This window comes from Miscanthus floridulus, chromosome 15 (genome assembly GCF_019320115.1).
Source record: "Miscanthus floridulus cultivar M001 chromosome 15, ASM1932011v1, whole genome shotgun sequence".
Lineage (NCBI taxonomy): Eukaryota > Viridiplantae > Streptophyta > Magnoliopsida > Poales > Poaceae > Miscanthus > Miscanthus floridulus.
Window position 1 is genome coordinate 13,518,120 of NC_089594.1, and position 20,266 is coordinate 13,538,385.

General features: G+C 42.5%; 1 protein-coding gene and 1 non-coding gene across 2 annotated transcripts; both read right to left on the bottom strand.

The window, feature by feature from the left end:
• Positions 1–2,231: 2,231 nt before the first annotated feature.
• Positions 2,232–2,340, bottom strand: LOC136509701 (small nucleolar RNA R71). Its single transcript, XR_010772449.1, has one exon. It is a non-coding gene; the product is annotated as a small nucleolar RNA R71 (small nucleolar RNA).
• A 16,687-nt stretch (positions 2,341–19,027) lies between these two features.
• LOC136507023 (dehydrin Rab16B-like) lies at positions 19,028–19,935 on the bottom strand. The gene is made up of 2 exons (XM_066501880.1): positions 19,786–19,935; positions 19,028–19,291 (listed from the first exon to the last, which is right to left on the bottom strand). The coding sequence occupies exons 1-2, from the start codon at positions 19,933–19,935 to the stop codon at positions 19,028–19,030; spliced, it is 414 nt and encodes a 137-aa protein (XP_066357977.1).
• Positions 19,936–20,266: the final 331 nt, after the last annotated feature.

Here is a 20,266-nt window from a genome sequence, read left to right on the forward strand (position 1 = left end):
AGTGTTGACGGTCAATAACAATGAAATCCGACCGTCAATTAATATCAAAGATAGGGGAATTCAGCAAACCAACATCACATATGCATTTACTTCTAACTTAGTTCCACATGTATTTGGAGAATTGTATTTTTTGCAGGACATATACACAAATACATGTATTCATATCCAAAAGGCGCTTTCCGACGCATATTTGCACAAACAAATAACAAGGACGTCAGGCAAATAAACTCCAAAGAGGCCCAACACGCAGAGGTACCCACCTGGAGTCCACAAGAGCCCACCACGCAGAGGCGGTGGTGAGGCGGCGTAGCCTAGGGGCCAGCCGCACCCTGGCTGGGCTAGACCAGCACCGCCTTCCTCTGGCGGTTCGATGGTGGTTCCCTGAGGCGGTTCATCGTGTGCTCCAACGCAACTTGTGGCTTCTTACTGCCTTACTCACCAGTATAAGAAGGGAGGCACACACCCCCTCAACAACACACACAACACTCTTGAGCAATCTTTACTTTCAATTCATAGTTGTAGCTTTTACTTTCTTGTTAGTAGAAGAGCAAGGCAAAGCTACCTTGGAGAGCTTGACTCCTTGGAAGAAGACCACTTTGGGTATGAATAGAATTATGAGTTCTTTCAAGTTTATTCTCTCATTATCCAATTATAGTCATATTTATGAACTAGAGTATAGTTGTGATGTTATAATCTTGATATATGAACTAGTGTATAGTTTATGTGTCATGAGAGTATCATCATTAACATTGTGCTTAATAAAACATATAACTTATATAATGAAGATTAGAGCTAAGTTGGGTGTGGTGATTCATCGTACCGCAAGGTGTGCCCAATTCATAACTTGTCGATCCGTAGGGTCAGAGTCCCGGGGTGAGTTGGGTAGTCTCTGTATACGTAGGCATGGTGCCTGGGTATGGAGAGGCAGGTGTCTGCATGGCCCTTGCTTCAGTAGAGGGGATGGCAGCAGGTGGTGACAGCCATGTCCGTCCTTAGCATCCCCCCTGTTCGTTTGGGATGTAGGAGTCTAAATTGGCATGGTGGTTGCTGGCATACTAGTACATGCATGTTCTCCTGATCCATGCCACACTTAGCACTAATTATAATTATGTAAATTGTATGAACATTAACTAATCATAATATGACTATACTAGATTAATGCCTGCTCGCTTAGGAATATTCTTTTATCAGTTTCTTTTCTATTTATCATTTGAGGAAAGCTCATGTGTGTGTCCACTATCTCTATTATCATTTCTTACCCCTATATTAACAATTGGTTAGCTTGCACACCATTACTACCTATGATCATATCAGAATCTTAATCAATGCCTTCCTTTGGGAAAATATAAATAACGATACCCGAATACTCACCGGGTGAAATGCTACAAACGATAGCTCCGTGCGCTTGCGAATTAATATCTAAAAAGGTTAAGAAACTATCAAGGTCAATACTTGTGATATCGCTATACTCTAGCGATACTCCTAAGTAGAAACCACAAGGACATTTCTGGCGTAGTTGCTGGGGATAGGTTCTCTGCCTAATCCTAGTGATTACGTTAAGAAATGCCAACAAGCATTTCTGGCGCCGTTGCCGGGGAAGGCATAAATGATTAAGATTCATAATGATATGTTCATGATAGTATGCATGTAAGGTAGCCATTGTTCATGCAGGCGAACTTTGCTTGTTTTCTCCTGTTGTGGATGAAAACAGGGATAGTGTATGACCAGGTTTGATCTACCGGAAAACTTCATCGACAACCCGGAGGTTATCCTAAGGAGGAACCGGTCCCGTACTGTTTCTCCCCGTACCACACCTCCACCTCCACCGACAGACGACCCAGTCAATCCCGCACCATCCGCTACTACCGCTATGGCCAAGTCACTCTGCGACTACTCTTTTCCCAACGTTGCCAACGTGCCCACCGAGCCCGCTGTCAACTCTGGGGCCAGAAACTTCGAGCTCCGCACTGGCCTCATCATGATGGTGCAGGCAAACTAGTTCCATGGTTTGCCAAGTGAGGACGTGAACGCGCATCTCCAACACTTCCTCGAGCTCTGCGACACCATCGTCATTAAGGATGTCGCACCTACAAGCATAAGGCTCCGTTTGTTTCCCTTTTCCCTCGCGAGGAAAGCGAAACAATGGTTCTACAAGGAGAAGGAAGCTGTCAACACGTGGGACAAATGTTCCGCTGCGTTCCTCACCAAGTTCTTCCCCATGGGCAAAACCAATGCCCTGAGGGGAAGAATTTCAAACTTCCAGCAGAGTGCCACGGAATCAATTCCTGAGGCATGGGAACGACTCCAAGATTACATCCAAGCATGCCCACATCACGGCATCAAAAACTGGTTAGTGCTCTAGAATTTTTATGATGGATTAACCCTGATATCTAGGGGGCATATTGACGCTGCTGCTGGAGGGGCCTCTCTCCCTCACTATTGATGGAGCCACAGCTCTGATCAATAAAATGGTGACAAATCAAAGCTAGGGGGAGGAAAGAAAATCACAAAAAGGAATGCATACCGTTAAAGAAACGGACATGCTTTCCGTAAAAATAGACCTACTGATGAAAAGGCTAGACGATCGTGCCCAAAAGAAGGACGCTATGATGGGCACCGTCCAGGCCATAGACTCACACATGACGTGTGAAGTCTGTGGAAACGTTGGCCATTCGGGGAATGACTGCCCTGAAACCCAAGAAGACGTGGCGTTCATCAACAACGGGTTTCGTCAACCAGGTAATAATGGGTGGAACAACCAACAACATCCACCCTACCAAGGTAATTCGAACTACAATTCCAATCCCAATTATAATTCGAATCAACCCTCATTGAAAGACTTAGTGTTAGGGCAAGCTAAAATTAATGAAAATCTTACCAAGAAACTTGCCTATCATGATAAAAATATTGAGAGTATAAATTCTAAATTAGAAAATTTGACTTCCTCCATACAAAATCAATTGAGCTTCAATAAGGTTCTTGAAAAGCAATTGGCTCAAATCGCTGCTGCAATTCCTATTAACAATAATGGCAAAATTCCTGCTCAACCTGAAAAATCACGTGAAAATGTAAATTCAGTGACTACGAGGAGAGGTAAGTCCACTCGTGAGCCACCATATCCTAACCAAAATGCAGGAAAAGAAAAAGGGCGAAAAGAAGTCGAGTCATCAAGTGCACAAGAAGAGGAAGTACAAGAGAAGGAGACGGCACCACAAGACTATGTGGACACAAACTACCTGCCGTTTCCTACAAGAACGCGCAAGCAAGCTGTGGATGAACAATTTGCACGTTTCGTGGAGATGATCGAGAAGATACATGTGAGCGTCCCCTTAATGGACGTCTTACATGTACCCTCATATGCAAAGTACATCAAGGACATCATCAATAACAAAAGGCCACTACCATCCACAGCAGTTGTAAAGCTAACAGAAGAGTGTAGCGTAGTTATACACGATTTTTCGAAGAAAAGGAAGGACCCCGGATGCCCTACAATCTCATGCTCCATCGGGATCCAACACTTCGACCAAGCCTTGTGTGACCTGGGAGCTAGTGTGAGTGTCATGCCCAAATCCATCTACGACAAGCTGATCCACAAGCCATTAACACCCACACCAATGATGCTCCAATTGGCCGATTCATCACTACGCCATCCGGTCGAAATCGCGGAGGATATACCTGTCAAGATCCGAGATTGTTATGTCCCCGTGGACTTTGTGGTACTGGGGATGGAGGTTGCAAAGGAATCAACCCCTATCCTAGGGCGACCCTTCTTGAGCACCGCAAAGGCCCAAATCGACGTCGGATCAGGAGAAATCAGCTTCAACATCCATGGGAAGGAAGAAAAGTTCTCCTTCAAACCAAGGAAAGAGCAATGTTCAATGATTCACATAAAGTATGGGCCTAGTCCCCAGGGATTAAAGGAGGTGCATATCGAACCTCACCTTGTGAGCAACTTGGTAAAAAAGGACAAAACCAATAGAAAAAAGCCAGAACAAAAGAAAAAGGCAACTCCTAAAAAGGCTGAAGAAACAAGATCAAAGAAAAAGCCAAAGCAAAAGCAAAAGGCCGCTCCAAAGAAATTTGAAGCCGCACCCATCCCACCAAGGATAAACAAGAAGGCTTGGCAGCCCAGAGAAAACACTCCAAAGCCTACTCCTACATTGCCAAAGAAGACCAAAATGGTGTGGCGAATGAAGGTACCAACCTCCGTGTCCGTCTCTCCCGAAATAGAAGCTTCATCCTCTAGAACGAAATGAAAAGGAGAAGAGTCTTGTTCACCGGACTATAAAAGGTAAACCCTTGCCGAAGGTAAATCGGTAGTTATTTTTTTACAAAACACATTTTCTTCTATACAAAAGGCTATTTAGTTTTGAGAATAACTCTTGCCAGGAATAATACCTTGATTTAAAATAATTTTTGATCACTTGACTAAGTATAGAATAAAAATGTTAATCAAAATCTCAAAATTTGGCTTTTGTTAAAAAAATCTCTTAATCATCCTTGATCTATGCCAAAACACTTAATTTAAAATATAGTTTTTCGTACACTATAAGTTTATATGCTTTTTAGTATAAGCATGAAGCTTAGTTTATATAATCTACTCATCAATTGTTTAGTTTGACTTTTGAACTAAAAGTGCCAAGCATGGAAATCAGATGATTACAAGAGTCTAACCGTTACAAAAAGAAATAGTAATGAAATAAATAAAACACATCTACCAAGTTTCGCTTCTAATAAGAAAGAGGGCCATGAGCGAAGAATAAGCTTGGGGGAGGACCCCCATCAAGGTAAGTACCCCCTCCCCTCTCTTTCTTTCCAGTTTTTATTTTTTATTTACATTTGAAAAAAAAATATGGATCATTATAATTCTTAGCATCTAGCAATTAAAAAAAAACAAATATGATAAAAACAACAAAAATATTAATTCCACTCTCATATGTGACTAGGAATGCTTAAGTTCTCCCTATGTTAAAATGATGAATAGTTGCTCTGTTTATAATTCATCATGTGCCTAGTTTGTAACTTAGTATTCCCCAATATTTAAGTTTGTTGGCTAAAAATGTCTTAACCTAAGACTTGAGAAACTTGTGGGTTGCAAAAGCATGATCCTTTTCTAAGTTGTTGCGAGTTATGATATGCTAAATGGATTATGCTATGACTTAGTTCTAAGAAAAACTTGACACCTGGAGTTTTATTTTCAAAAATTTAAAAACGACATGTTCCTCAATGGTTATAAAATTCCTACCATATCCATATGATAATATTTAAATTTCAAACCTTAGTCATATGCTGCTTGTATTTACATTGAGCTTTGTCAAATTGATGTGACTCTTGTCGAGATACTTGTCATGCACCCATGATCATGATTCACGTACACCTAGAAATAAAAATGCTAACTCTCACACTGAGAGTTACGCAAAAACATGCCATTCATCCACCAAAAATAATAAATACTCCATTCATGTGCTATGATCTCTTTCAAAATTTCCAAAAGGAATTTGGGCTATACAAAAAAAAATAAAAAAAAAATATAATATCCATGCCAAAGGGCATGAGAGAAAAAGGGGTACAAAGATGCCTGCCAAAAAAAAGAGAGAAAAAGCATAGCCCACCTTCTCCATATTTCCTAGAAAAGAATGAGATTCATGACAAAGGAGTTCAAAAAGAAAATAGGATTAGAAAATATTCTACACACTTTCACATCTTGATCAAAGTGTATGCCTTGCATCTCCTTGGATCCGGTTTTTAACTTAGCAATATTATGTGATGTAAGTAGGCACATTTTTCATACCTACCCAAAACTCCACATATAAACCTTTCTAGAAGTAGGATGAAAAACAATGGCATTATCAAAGGACCATGGTAAGGATCATACACATTGAGCGATTGAGTGAATCATTTGAGGAACTTGTTGATTATTTTCAAAATTCATAAAACCTCCAAATGAAAAGTTGATCAAGGAACAAATGATTAGTAAATCTATTATGTCGTTCTATCTTGCAACCGCCAAAGGATTGGAAAAGCAAAAGCCCCATAGAATTTCAAGTTAAAGGGGTAGATAAAAATGCCAACTTATTTAGATTGAGGAAGAATGTTTTGTTACCACCATGGCACTTATGAATTATATCAGCATCGTAGCAACTCCTGATCAATAACCCAAACAACTTAATGTTTGCTTGGGACGAGCAAAGGTTAAGCTTGGGGGATTTGTTGACGGTCAATAACGATGAAATCCGACCGTCAATTAATATCAAAGATAGGGGAATTCGGCAAACCAACATCACATATGCATTTACTTCTAACTTAGTTCCACATGTATTTGGAGAATTGTATTTTTCACAGGACATATACACAAATACATGTATTCATATCCAAAAGGCGCTTTTCGATGCACATTTGCGCAAACAAATAACAAGGACGTCAGGCAAATAAACACCAAAGAGGCCCAACACGCAGAGGTACCCACCTGGAGTCCACAAGAGCCCACCCGCAGAGGCAGTGGCGAGGTGACACAGCCTAGGGGCCGGCCGAACTAAGGGTGCGGCCGCACCCTGGCTGGGCTAGACCAGCACCGCCTTCCTCTAGCGGTTCGATGGTGGTTCCCTGAGGTGGTTCATCGTGTGCTCCAGCGCAACTTGTGGCTTCTTACTGCCTTACTCACCAGTATAAGAAGGGAGGCACACCCCCCCTCATCAACACACACAACACTCTTGAGCAATCTTCACTTTCAATTTATAGTTGTAGCTTTTACTTTCTTGTTAGTAGAAGAGCAAGGCAAAGCTACCTTGGAGAGCTTGACTCCTTGGAAGAAGACCACTTTGGGTATGAATAGAATTATGAGTTCTTCCAAGTTCATTCTCTCATTATCCAATTATAGTCATATTTATGAACTAGAGTATAGTTGTGATGTTATAATCTTGATATATGAACTAGTGTATAGTTTATGTGTCATGAGAGTATCATCATTAACATTGTGCTTAATAAAACATATAACTTATATAATGAAGATTAGAGCTAAGTTTGGTGTGGTGGTTCATCGTACCGCAAGGTGTGCCCAATTCATAACTTGTCGATCCGTAGGGTCAGAGTCCTGGGGTGAGTTGGGTAGTCTCTATATACGTAGGCATGGTGCCTGGGTATGGAGAGGCATGTGTCTACATGGCCCTTGCTTCAGTCGAGGGGATGGCAGCAGGTGGTGACAACCCTGTCCGTCCTTAGCATTCCCCTCTGTTCGTTTGGGATGTAGGAGTCTAAATTGGCATGGTGGTTGCTGGCAGACCAGTACATGCATGTTCTCCTGATCCATGACACACTTAGCACTAATTCTAATTATGTAAATTGTATGAACATTAACTAATCATAATATGACTATACTAGATTAATGCCTGCTCGCTTAGGAATATTCTTTTATCAGTTTCTTTTCTATTTATCATTCGAGGAAAGCTCACGTGTGTGTCCACTATCTCTATTATCATTTCTTACCCCTGTATTAACAATTGGTTAGCTTGCACAGCATTACTACCTATGATCATATCAGAATCTTAATCAATGCCTTCCTTTGGGAAAATATAAATAACGATACCTGAATACTCACCGGGTGAAATGCTACAAACGATAGCTTCGTGCGCTTGCGGATTAATATCTAAAAAGATTAAGAAACTATCAAGGTCAATACTTGTGATATCGCTATACTCTAGCGATACTCCTAAGTAGAAACCACAAGGACATTTCTGGCGCAGTTGCTAGGGATAGGTTCTTTGCCTAATCCTAGTGATTACATTAAGAAATGCCAACAATGAGCCAGTGTTCACTTGGGATAGAGACAACCCTGACATGAGTGTGGGGACAATGTATCCTTGCATGGATTATTTCAGGAGTTAAGTAGCATGCCATTAGGAAGGAGTTTGAATTGGGGACAAAGAAGTCTGACAAGGAGAGGTTTAGAGGCTATTGCAGATCCAAGGGCTGTCCATGGATAATAAGAGCCAGGACACAGATTGATGGCAGTGCCAGGGTACTAACACTTCTTTGTCACATTGATGTATCTTTCTTTGTCACATTGATGTATCTTTCTTTGTCTTATATGTATGTAGGATATGTTCTTATCTTGATTATTTCTAACTATTTTTCATGTCTATGCAGATCCAGATCAATAAGGGGGGTCCACAAGTGTCCTTCAAAAAGCAGAGTTCTTGGTAGGATGGCATCCCAGGCATGGATTGCTAAGAGGGCTATCCCACTTTTGAAGGATAATCCTTAGATAGGTCACAAGGCTGTGCAGAAAGAGTTAGAGAGGAAGTACAACATCAAGATGACATATCAGACTGTATTTTATGGGAGACAGAGGGCTGCAGATAAATTATTTGGTAAGTGGGATGACTGTTTCGATAGTTTGTTCAGATTCAAGGCTGAGATTGAGCTTAGGGACCCTGGTAGTGTAGTTGAGATAGATACCGTTAATGTGGATGGCAAAGTACATTTTAGTAGATTTTTTTGTTCCTTCAAAGCAAGCTTAGATGGATTTATAAATGGCTGTAGACCATATATTAGTGTAGATTCAACTGCTCTAAATGGTGAGTGGAATGGCCACATGCCTGTAGCCAATGCAATAGATGGTCATAATTGGTTGTACCCAATCGCATTTGCCATCAGTGGAAAGTGAGTGGCAAGCCATGTCCACATGCACTGGCAGTCATAACAACTGAAAGGCAAGTAAACATGGAGAACTATGTGGATGTGGCCTACTCAGTGCACAAGTTCCAAGCAGCCTATGATGGAATGATTCCTGTCATCACTGATAAGAGCCAGTGGCCAACAATTGACAAGGGGTTCAAGCTTCTTCCACCAATTGGGAAGAAAAGAGGACTTGGGAGGCAAAGGAAAAAGAGGATTCTAGGATGCCTAGAGAGAAGTGGTAAAGCCACAAGGCAAGTTACTTGCAAGGGCTATGGTGAATTAGGCCATAGGAGGACCAGTTGGAGGTGCCCACTAAGTGGCACCAAAAAGGTAACTCACTAACCTAAGCTACACACCTTGCTGAATTTGCCACATTTTTTTTACTAACTAAATGCAGTTGCAGGAAGAGGACAAGGAAGACAAAGTCAAAGAAAGGGCCAGGGTGATGACATGGCACTGAAACTACACCACCTTCCCCAAATCCACCGTGGTTCCTGAGCCTGAAACAGCTGCACAGGCACCTTCACCAAGGACCCCAAGAAAAAGGGCAGCCCCAGCACCATCACCAATGACACCTAGAACAAGGGTAGCAGCAAAGAAGGAAAGAGAGGCAGCAGAAGCAGCAACAAGGTACATTGTGACTACCTAAATTATGTCTACATAACTCATGAACTTGGCAACATGTCACTAATCCACTTTGAAATGCAGGATGTTGGACTTGGAACCTCCCCAGCCCTTAGAAATGATCATTGCAGAGGCTGAGCACCCACCAAAATCTACACCAGCTAAGAAGTTGACCCCAAGAAAGAAGCTGGCCACAAAGATAAAGAAATCACCTGCCAAGGGGACCTGAGAACAAGGGCAGCAATCAAGAAAGCTTAGCTTTGTGATTGTGATGCATATTTTGGGACATATGGTATTGTAATGTATTGCCTTCTAGGCCTAAACAACCTGTTATGGTAGTATTGCCTTCTAGGCCTCTAAAAACTTGTAATGACTTGTCTATGGTTGTGGCATGTACTCAGCCTGAACAACCTGTTATATTGCCTTCTATGCCTGCCTGAACAACCTGTTATGTTGCTGTTGGTTTTATCTTATTTGCAATGCTATATCAGTGCTCTTTTTGTGAGGATTTTAGGATGTCATGTACAAGTGCAATAACAAAAACAACATTCCCTTGCATTAACCATTCAACATTTTAGAGATACATGCCCACTGCTCGGTCCAACAAACACATAGTTCAATTACAAACTACAGGTTCAACTAAAGCATCCAGGTTCACCTCAAGTTTAACTAAAAGACAACAAGAACTACTTCATTACATACATAACTCCAACAGCTACGCTAGCACCAATGACCAAGCTCAAAGTCTTCACTGCACCAACCAAAGCATCTAGCTTCACCTCCATTGAGTTGTTCTCCACACGAACCACTGCACTTGAATCAGCTTCGACTACAAGAGATGAGGCCTTCTATGACAATTAGAAGTTTATCTCTTGTCATAGAAGGCCCGTCATTAAAGACCTTCTATGACAATTATAAGCTATTTTTGTGACAATTCTTCCTCAACTGCTGCTTGAACTTATCCAAGATTCATCACAATCTTCCTCGTGTCCACCAACAGGCCCAAGTAATCTAGCTGCCACTCAAAAAAGCCACACTTGACTAGAACCTAAACACATGCACACACCATCATAACTGACTGATCGAGTCCAAATCATGAACAAATCGAAACAAAAATAGTGGGTTACCCCTTGCATGTTCCTGGGGCACTTGAAGAAGACACGTCCCTCGTTTCCATTGTCATCTGTTTGGGCCACGAGCTCCAGCACCCTCCACTCATCGCACATGATAAGGGGGAGCCTCGTGTGTCTCCCGAGTGGGTACTCCCCTATCGTGTCCGGTAGCCACGGGCGCCTGATGCGCGTCGATGAGCTCGCATGACGGGACATGGCGGCTAGGGTTGGGAGGGGCGTCGGCGACCAAGTGAGGAAGAAAAGAGCCCGGAAGAAGAAGATGTGGGAGAGGGATGCGACTGAGCAGATGGGAGGGAGACAGCGCGCGTTAAGTGAGAGAAGGCGAGGGCAGGCTGGTCTTTTGGCGTCGGTCTTCACGGGTCAACTCTCCATTGCCACGCTAGCTGGCTGGTCTGGCTTGCCACGTCAGCCAAAATGGCAAAATATCAGGCGAGCTACTGTTTCCCGGGACATTTTTGTAGTTGTCGTTCCAAAGCTGGCAAACGGAGAGTGAGCCACCATTATAGTGGCAAAAAATTAGAAATCCCCTATTCAAGGGAACAACCTACCTTGATAGCCGCAAAATGTTTCAAAGTTCACAGTTATGCTTAGCAAACAAGAACGATATCATGTGCAATGATCTCGGCATGGTTACAACATGATTTCTGGTCAACTTCTTCAACATGTTCTTTGTCTTGAAACTCAATTGAGAAGAAATAATGAACATAAGGCTAGAAGAACCTACAGCCAACTTCACCGGGTTTACTATCAAAACATACCAATAAAAAGATTATACTTCACTCAACCTGCTAAAGTCTTTTTAAATGTCACCAAAAACAACATATGTGATGCGCACTTGAATACCTTTTTGTATCGAACCAACTACCGGTTGCAATTTGGGATAGGGAAACATTCGTAGCATGAAGAGGCCGGTAACCTTTTTGAACAAAGAAAATACGTGGATCATGCTTGTGACAGTTACTGTGTCGGCTGTGTGATCTAATAACATGATAAGCAAGGCATTTTAAGCTCTAATCAATACTCTATGCTTGTTCTTTGAATAATATTTTGGAGTTTAGGTGGTGCCATTTGCAGCATATTAAATTTGCTCAATATATGACAATGCGGTGTACTACCATGACACATGCTGGACTCATCCTTTTCGTTCAGCTCTCCTATGGGACAGAAGTCTGAGTTGAACAGTGCAAATTTGCTAAAAGTTAAAATATTAAGTGTTTATGCATGAGAATGACTTCTTCTATATTTCTTTCGTGGATGGTGGAACCCTCCAATTAACCCACCAAGAATATGTTGTGAAATTCAAAGAGCTGGTGAAGGTGATGAGCAAAAGCGGGGAACGGTGTGGCCAAGGCGGTGGCGGCCGCAGCAGCTGTCGTCATGATGGGAACGACGGAAGCTAGCTGGTTGTGGTCATTACATGGCAGATGTTCCTGCATTGTTTTTTTGAGTGGGATCTATATAGACATGTGTTTTGATAGAACCTTATACAGTAGGAACTGCACTACTATTGAACTAGTGATCTGCGCGCGCCCATGCGCGCGAGAAATGGCCGAAAATCTATCTGGGAAATGGCACAATGCTGACAATAACAAATATTATAGACGCCTAACTAAAATTGAGTCACCTAACTGACAGCTGTAATTATCAACGATGATGAGATACTGTTTTCTTAGAAACAAACGATGAAGAACACAACAACGAGCATATATTATATGAAACATGGAGTTTCCCATAGATGTTCAGTTTGCCAGAATGGGCAGCGGTGGATTGACAGCCATACTGGAAGAAGGAACAATGGTTTCAGTTAATGCAGATGGTGGTAACTCTTGCAGCATTGAGTGTAACATCAATTTTTAAGGGTTAAATGCAGGAGAATAATTAATATTGTACCTTCGATAATCCAATGCAGGGAAAGATTGTACCTGAGATACCTTCAGAGAGCTAACCATTTATCTAAGCCCTTGGCTGTTCAGTCCATCCTAAATATTTGACAGATCACCCTGTATATTTGGCAAAGATTGTAAATGTTAGTGCTGCATCACATATCAATTGCCAAAAATTGTGAAAGATTTCAACAGGAGTATGGAAAAGCTTATTCTGAAACTGCTTATAAATGATGCTGCTTTCTGCAACTGCTTGCTGGAAGGAAGAAAGAACCTATCAGATAAACAAAAGGTGCAGAATTCCCAAGAGGAAACTGTAAATTGGTACAATAATGCTTTTAGAGCCATTTTGCTAAGAGTGTTTTTCTGATTTTAGGAAACAACTCTATTTTTCATATCCATGGAAAAGAATTAGGAGGCACTGGAAAGAGCTATGTATTTTCTAAAAAAGAAATGGCTTCCCTTTTTAGATTTCTAGAATGAAATTACACACACCATCAATTAAAGAAAGTAGCAGAATATAAGGAGGTCCATTTCCTTTACAGCAAGGTGATAAACTAATATGTAAGATGTAAGGATTAATTCTTTACTGCCAAGCAAATAGGCATGTGAGAACTAAGAACTTATCCAGATTTAAGCATTAGTTAATTGCACAGCCAAAAACAGACTCAAAGCTATATAAGAATAGCTCAATTTGTTATCTATTTTGCCATGCTATATCAGGGAAAACATAGAGGCACTGATCAAGCCTTATGAGGGTGAGCACACACCAGAACCTTAGTTCCAGATGTTTCAAACCTGCTAAAAAGTGGATTTGCAAGAAAGTGGAGATGGATAGAAATAAATACATCACTGGCAATGGGGTGTGCTCAGTAATAGAATAACCAACAAATTATGTGAAGCAAAGACATCACTGACAATGGACTTATGCTCAGTAACAAATGCACAAATTGTAGGAACTAACGAAAACAAAACAACACATGCAAAAGAGAATTGCTAAGATATAATGGCATTGTCATCACAGAAGTAATGCAAATAGCAAGAAATCATGGAAGAATGAAATAATTAGTCATCACTGCACAATTCCATTGCCTCAGTCTTAAAAAAGGTCATCATTGCACAACCCCAAAACCTCAGTAGGTAACATGAAGAATGAAACAATTAATCATCATTGTATAATGAAGGATATCAGTTCTGCGCATGATCCGCACATTTAAAAACAAGAGAAGCGCAAAATCCGATGGCCTCCTAGGGGAAGGGGGCCAAGATCCTCGCAGTGAGAAGAGGGAGCCAAGGGAAGGGGAGGGAGAGGAGGGGATAGAGTGCACCTCTGCCATGCGCAACAGGCCAGATGCGCCTATGTGGGGCTCCTCCAGCAATGAAGGCTGGCGAGCCAGTTCCACACACGTATCCGGCCCCGGTGCTGGCAAGGAGAGCACGCACCGTACAAAAGGCCTTTCTAAGCACAGAGAGTTCACTCATGCCACAACGAAGAGGAAGGAAGGAAAGCCTCACATCCATTATTACACAGAGATCTGGTGAGGGGACGAAAAGATCCAACAGAACGGTGGGATGGATAGATCTAGTAAATGGGCTGAATAAATAGAACGATTAGGCACACTTTATTGTTTGTTGTAAAGCAATGGAAAATTCAAAGGGTCAAACCAACCACACGAATTAAGAGTTATTTGAACTAATTATGGTTAGACCTGTAGGTAACACCATGACCAAACACTCAGAGCTTAGTATTTTAAATACGCCATGATAGCCACATATGAGGAACATGAGTCTTTGAGCAGCTCTATTAGCAAAATTGGGAATGCATATGACATGTAGCAGAGTTAACCCAACAGGAATGTTTTAATCTTCTTAGCCCTCGTCTTTTTTCCTACTCATAATAATAATGATTCAGTAAGCATTTAGGTCTCTCATGTGTTGTTTTTATACACTGATTTCATATTGGTTAATGTTGCAGGAGCTGATATACTTCCCATTATAATCAATCTACGAAGCACATCCATGGGACAGTACTAAAATGCTAGGTGAATTTATGAAACAAGCGAATAGCAAAAGAACTTCCATGCACATTACTGAACATGAAACCTAAAGGAAATGATCAAAGCATCACTTTCAACCTTGCAGGACAGTAAAAGAACAACAAATGGCACTACTGGTATTTCTGTGATCTCAAACTTCTAATAGTGTACCTAAATATGTACCAGCGATTAGTAAGCTAACATATAGTATGCAACCCAACTAAGTACCTGAGTAGGGTCATGATGTTTGTTACAGACCAGATAATGCTTTTTTCCAAGTGGTTGGCTTGTTCTAAGATTTTACAATGTGCATATAAATTGTATCAAACTAAAAATTCAAGGTTTAATCTGAATGAAAATTTTAGCACATGGTAGAAGAAATATGATAAAAGCAATGGATCAGGAGCACCTTGATGCAGTTACACCTGCTGATAGCCCTCAAAATGCACCCATGGAATGAAGTTGTCTCAAAACAAAATTCTTGCACAAGAATAAGAATCATTCTGAGAAACCTGGGCAAGCATTAATAAAATAATTTAGGTAAAACTTGATGGAATCAACTGTACTATTGAGCAGTGAACTCCTTTTTTCTTCGTCTAGACGGATACTTCGTACTCAGTAAATAATCTAAGGAAACCAGCAGCATCATACAAATTCGCAAAACGAAGCAAGTTCGTTGAGGATGCTATAAATTATGAACTAAAACTTTATCAAACAGGTAAAAGAATGACAAAAAGAAGGGAACAAAAACACCTTGATGTTGCTGCACCTGATGATAGTCCTCAAAATTGGCCTATGAAATGAAGTCCTGTGTTGAACCGAAATCACAACACAAGAATAAAATTTGTATTGTGTATCGTCCTTTGCGTCACGCAGACCATGGCGCACAGCCTGCTCCACCGTCGGGCTCAGGAACTGCCACTCCCGCCACTCTAGCAAATGGAGAAGATCGATGAACACCAACAAATAGGTAAAATGATTCTAAAACATGTATTGCCGTAGCAAATGTTTAAGTATAACATCTATGCTGGTCAATATAGGACGAAGGTAAATGTGAGGTTGCAGCATGGTTGCCTTACAAAATAAAACCTTTTTTTAGAATGAGCTCGAAAAAATTAGGTCTTATCTGGAACCTCAACAAAGAGCACTCGCCTCTCAAACTGGAACAAATTTACACAAAAAACTACATACATGTCTATAGGAGAACATTCAGGCACAAAATTGAAAGGACGAAAGCCATGTCATCTGCTGTAGTAAGCATTGACCTATCCAATATTTCTTAACTTGTTTAATACATTAGTCTGAAAAGTGAAAATCTAATACTGAGGAACATACATGAATAAATTAAAATGGTTTGTACAGGGCTCGGTATTGACCAATGCGGCACTTGGGGAACATTGTGAGTGATTGAAAGGAGGTGGCCTTCTGGAAACAGATTTGCATCGCTTGTACCAGGAATGCAGGGAAAATCTCACAAAAAATTGTTAACTGCACCAAGAATCTGGGGCTCCCGCCACCAAAACATTCAGTAAAAGAAGGCCAAGAGACATGGAGGAGATGGGAGGTTACCTCGTCGGCCACGCAGTCGCCGGAGGGACAACAACCTGCCAGTCGCCGCTGCTGTCGCTGGCGAGCGCGTCCACACTGGAGAAGGGCACCGCCGCCGGGGGTTGGGTCGAAGCTGGGCCGCCTCCACACTGGAGAAGGGCACCGCCGCCGGGGGCTGGGTCGAAGCTGGGCCGTCGCGACCCCTAGCACAGGCTGCTAGGGTTTCCTGTAGCACCTGCAACACATGAACACACACGGAGCAGAGGGAGGAGGCAGCGCCGGGGGCAAGCGACGCCGGCGGACACCGCCGGGGCCCAGTCGCGAGGGGAAAGGAGGAGGAGGGCGCCCGCAGCCGCCGCGCCCGTCTGTGCCAGCCGTCGTTGGCCTGTCCGTGTCGGGATGGAGAGGGAGAGGGAGAGACCGATGAGAAGAGGGAGAGGAGGCCAGCGGGGTGCAGGTCGTGGCCGTGCGCCGCCGTCCTGCCCGCGCACCGCCGCGGAGGTCCGCTCGCCGCCCGGGGGGCGCCGTCGCCCTGGCCGTCGCCGTGTCGGGAGAAATCGAGAGAGGATGGGGAGAGGTGCGTGTTTTTTTTTCGGAGCAGAAGCTGTGTCTATTATTGGTTTCGCTGGATTCGGAGCAGAAGCCGGAGGAGGCAGCAAGAGGCAGTGGAGAAGCTGGTTAAGCGCACGAGAAGCAGGAGAAGCCGCTATCGGCGAAAGCTGGTCATGCAATCCGGTCCGTAGAATCAAAGATCGGACGGACGGAAAAATTAGGAGCGACGTGGACACGCTAGCGTCGCGAGCTGGCCACAACGAATCATATCTTTAGATTGCACTAGGTACCTGGATTATATTTGCTTATGCAGTAGGAACTGCACTACTATTAAATTGTTTATGCAAAATAATCTAATTGCTTATCTATAAGGATCCGATTTGCTTATGCAATGGAAACCGTAGTACTATCTGTTCTCATCGATGTGCTGCTATTTTGGATGAATCGTCTTGCCTCTATTTTGGATGAATTAATAACTTTTGCTGATGGTGGCGACAGTGTTCCAGAACCTTGTTTGCGTTTTGAAATGGGCAAGAAAGCGCAGTGGGTATGCACGCTACAACCTTTCCTGCACGGACACAGCTGGTGCTTGCCCCATCTTTAGCCCCATCTGCCCAGAATGGAAAACATAGTTTTTATATTTTTCTTATTTAGATTAGAGTGTGTGTGTGTGCTGGATTTTAAAGGACGCACGGCACGCGTTAGCTGCTTCCAATATTTTTATATTAAATTTATTTGGAGTATAAATATTGATATTATTTTTTATAAACTTGAATAAATTATTATCCCAAAATCTACACTTTTATTTTGTTAATGGGGGCATGATTTTTCTATAATAGTTGAATGGCTAGGACTGTATCGGCGGCTTGCCATGCTTCTGCCGATGCTTGCCGATCTGGCGTAATTTCGTCACTTCACATTATTGGATTGTTTTCATACATTAGGATTGCTTGTTAATGGTTGATCAAGCTTGATCGATCCCCCTCTAAAATAAGAAGTTCTGGCCTGGGAGGTATAATATCAATCACTTGGCGTCCATCCGACGCATCCACTATGGATATTTCATATCCCCTTTTCTTTACGTAGTATTTTTTTTACTATACCTGTTGACGTAGCATTATAGACTGTATTGTTACTCTTGCTACCATCAGGATAGATCTATCCCCTTTCTTGGTTTCCTCCTACATATATGGGATATTTTAAGAAATGAACGTTTTTTTAGTGGGATCGGGGGACTTATATAAGATAAGCCACTTTTTACATGGATCGTCTAGTCGAGAGACAATGCAAAATTGTCGGTGGCCATATCTATCTTATTTACGTAATAACCAGATCTGATTTTGAGTATTTGAATTAAGATATGGTATAGCTAATATAGCAATGTCTATATTCATATAGAGAATATCGATTTTGCTTTTGAACCTTTTTAGATGAACATATATCAAGAAAAATATTAGAATCACTTTCACCCTTAGGCACCTTTTCTGTCGGTTCAGTTCACGTCGATTCACACGAGAGAAAAGGATTGCAATCCATATATACTTACTATAGGGTAAATTTCACTGGTGGTCCTCAACCTTGTTCCGAGTTTTTATCCTGGTCCCGATTTTTCATCTAGGTCTCGGTACTCTCATATTACACATTTAGTTCTCTAAACTTGTTCCAAGTTCTTATCCAGGTCTTGGTAATTTCAAATTACACATTTAGCTCCCTAAACTTATCCTAAGTCCTCATCTAGGTCTCAGTATACGCGTCACATCCTCCGGCCAGCCCAGGCCTCGGAGGACAGTGGCACGACAAGCACAACCTGGACAGACGACGGCGCGGGGAGATGGCCTGTGTGGACGGCGACCCGGCGAGGCGGCCTATAGGAGGACGACTGCGTGTCTAGGTGACAGTGACCACGAGCTGCAGCCTTCGCAACGGTGACCGCGGGCAGCGGCCTTCGCGGCTCCGCGCGACAGTGTCCTGTGCGTCGGCGAGCACAGCAGCAGCCTTCGCGGCGGCGAGCGGGCGTGGCAGCACAACCGAGCGAGTAGGGCGAGCGGGCGCGGTGAGCGACCGTCGCCGGGAGCTAAACATGTAATTCAGGACTAGGTGAGAACTTAGGACAAATTCAGGGAGTTAAATGTGTAATTTTTAAGTACCGGGATCAGAATTAAAAATAGTTTAGGGAGCTGAATATGCAATTTAAAAGTACCGGGACCTCGATAAAAACTCGGAATAGGTTTAGAAAGCTAAATATGCAATTTAAGAGTGCGAACCGCGAGTGAAATTTACTCGGTACTATATAGGTAGACAACCAATGCGCATGGGCATGGAAATCGTATAGACATGTGGTATAATTATTATATCATGTGATCGAATGCAGAACAATACAACGAACACGTACACAATCAGATCGACGTACACAGATATACGGCCATCCAGACAAGACAATACAGAGCACCCAGGTAAAAATAAAATCGCGCTGGAGGACAAGGTTTTGATGTGCGTTCAGCTCCCATTATTCGACAAAGGTTCCATATGGTGCAGCACAACTTCGTTCGAAAGTAGGATATCAAGAGGGAGTAGCTCAGTGGTGGCCAGGAAGCTTCTCCTTGATCTTGTCCATGAGACCCTTCTTCTCTTCGCCATGGCCGGCGGTGCCATCGGTTCCATGAGCCCCTGCTCCGCCGGTCACGCCAGCGTGCCCCTGCTGCCCGTAGGCTCCAGCTCCACCCGTCGCTGCCGCCGCCTGGTTCTGCTGGTTGTCCTTGTGGCCGCCGGGGAGCTTCTCATTGATCTTCTCCTTTAGCCCCTTCTTCCTCCGACCGCCCATGCCGTCGTCCTCGGATGACTGCACGTACGGTATGATCGGCAAAGATCAAGTTATTACAGATGACAGTCACTCAATCAGCCAGTGCACATGTACGCGATGGATTATATATATATATATATATATATATATATATATATATATATATATATATATATATATATATATATATATATATATATATATAAATAATACCTGTAGCTGGCTACAGAATAACTTATTCTGTAGCCACTTTGAGTTACGATAATTACTATGTTATTTTACGAGATTATAGTAACTCCTTACTAAGTGGTTTAATATAACGTTATGGTAAATATCCCCATGTGTTATAGTAACCCAACTATCGTAAATATGTATTTATATTATGGTAAATTAGTATATAAAATTATAGTAAATGGAGGTGGCTACAGAATAACTTATTTTGTAGCCGGCTACTGAATAGCCTCTCCATATATATATATATATATATATATATATATTGTATTCTATATGGGAAACAAAAGAAGCATATATACCGAGCTGGAGCTGGAGCTTCCGGAGCGATGAAGGATACCGCGGCTCCTGTGCTCCTCAGCAGCGGCGGGCTGGAACGCCTGCCCGCCTGCACCGGCCTCACCATGGCCTGCAATGACAGTGGCGTGGTCGTGCTGCCCCTGGTGCTCCATGCTATCACTCGTTGATTTTCTCTCTGGCCTGCTATCACACTTGTTTTCAAGTCTACTAGTACTAGTGCCACGAGCTTTGTTGTTCTTGGAGTGTGATCGAATTGTGGTGCAGCCCCAGGCAACATTTTATACTGCAGCGAGAATTAGAGAGTGGTTTTGGGACATCAACCAAGAGTGGATATGTGTACGTGCAGCCACGAGTCGTCGCTACGTAGCCACAGCTAGTAAAATTAATTAATTAAGTTCGGTGGCGCCACGTACGCTACAGGTTCTTCTCGAAGAGGATTGTATGCGATGACAGGTACGAATGGATGGATGTCGGCAGAACTCA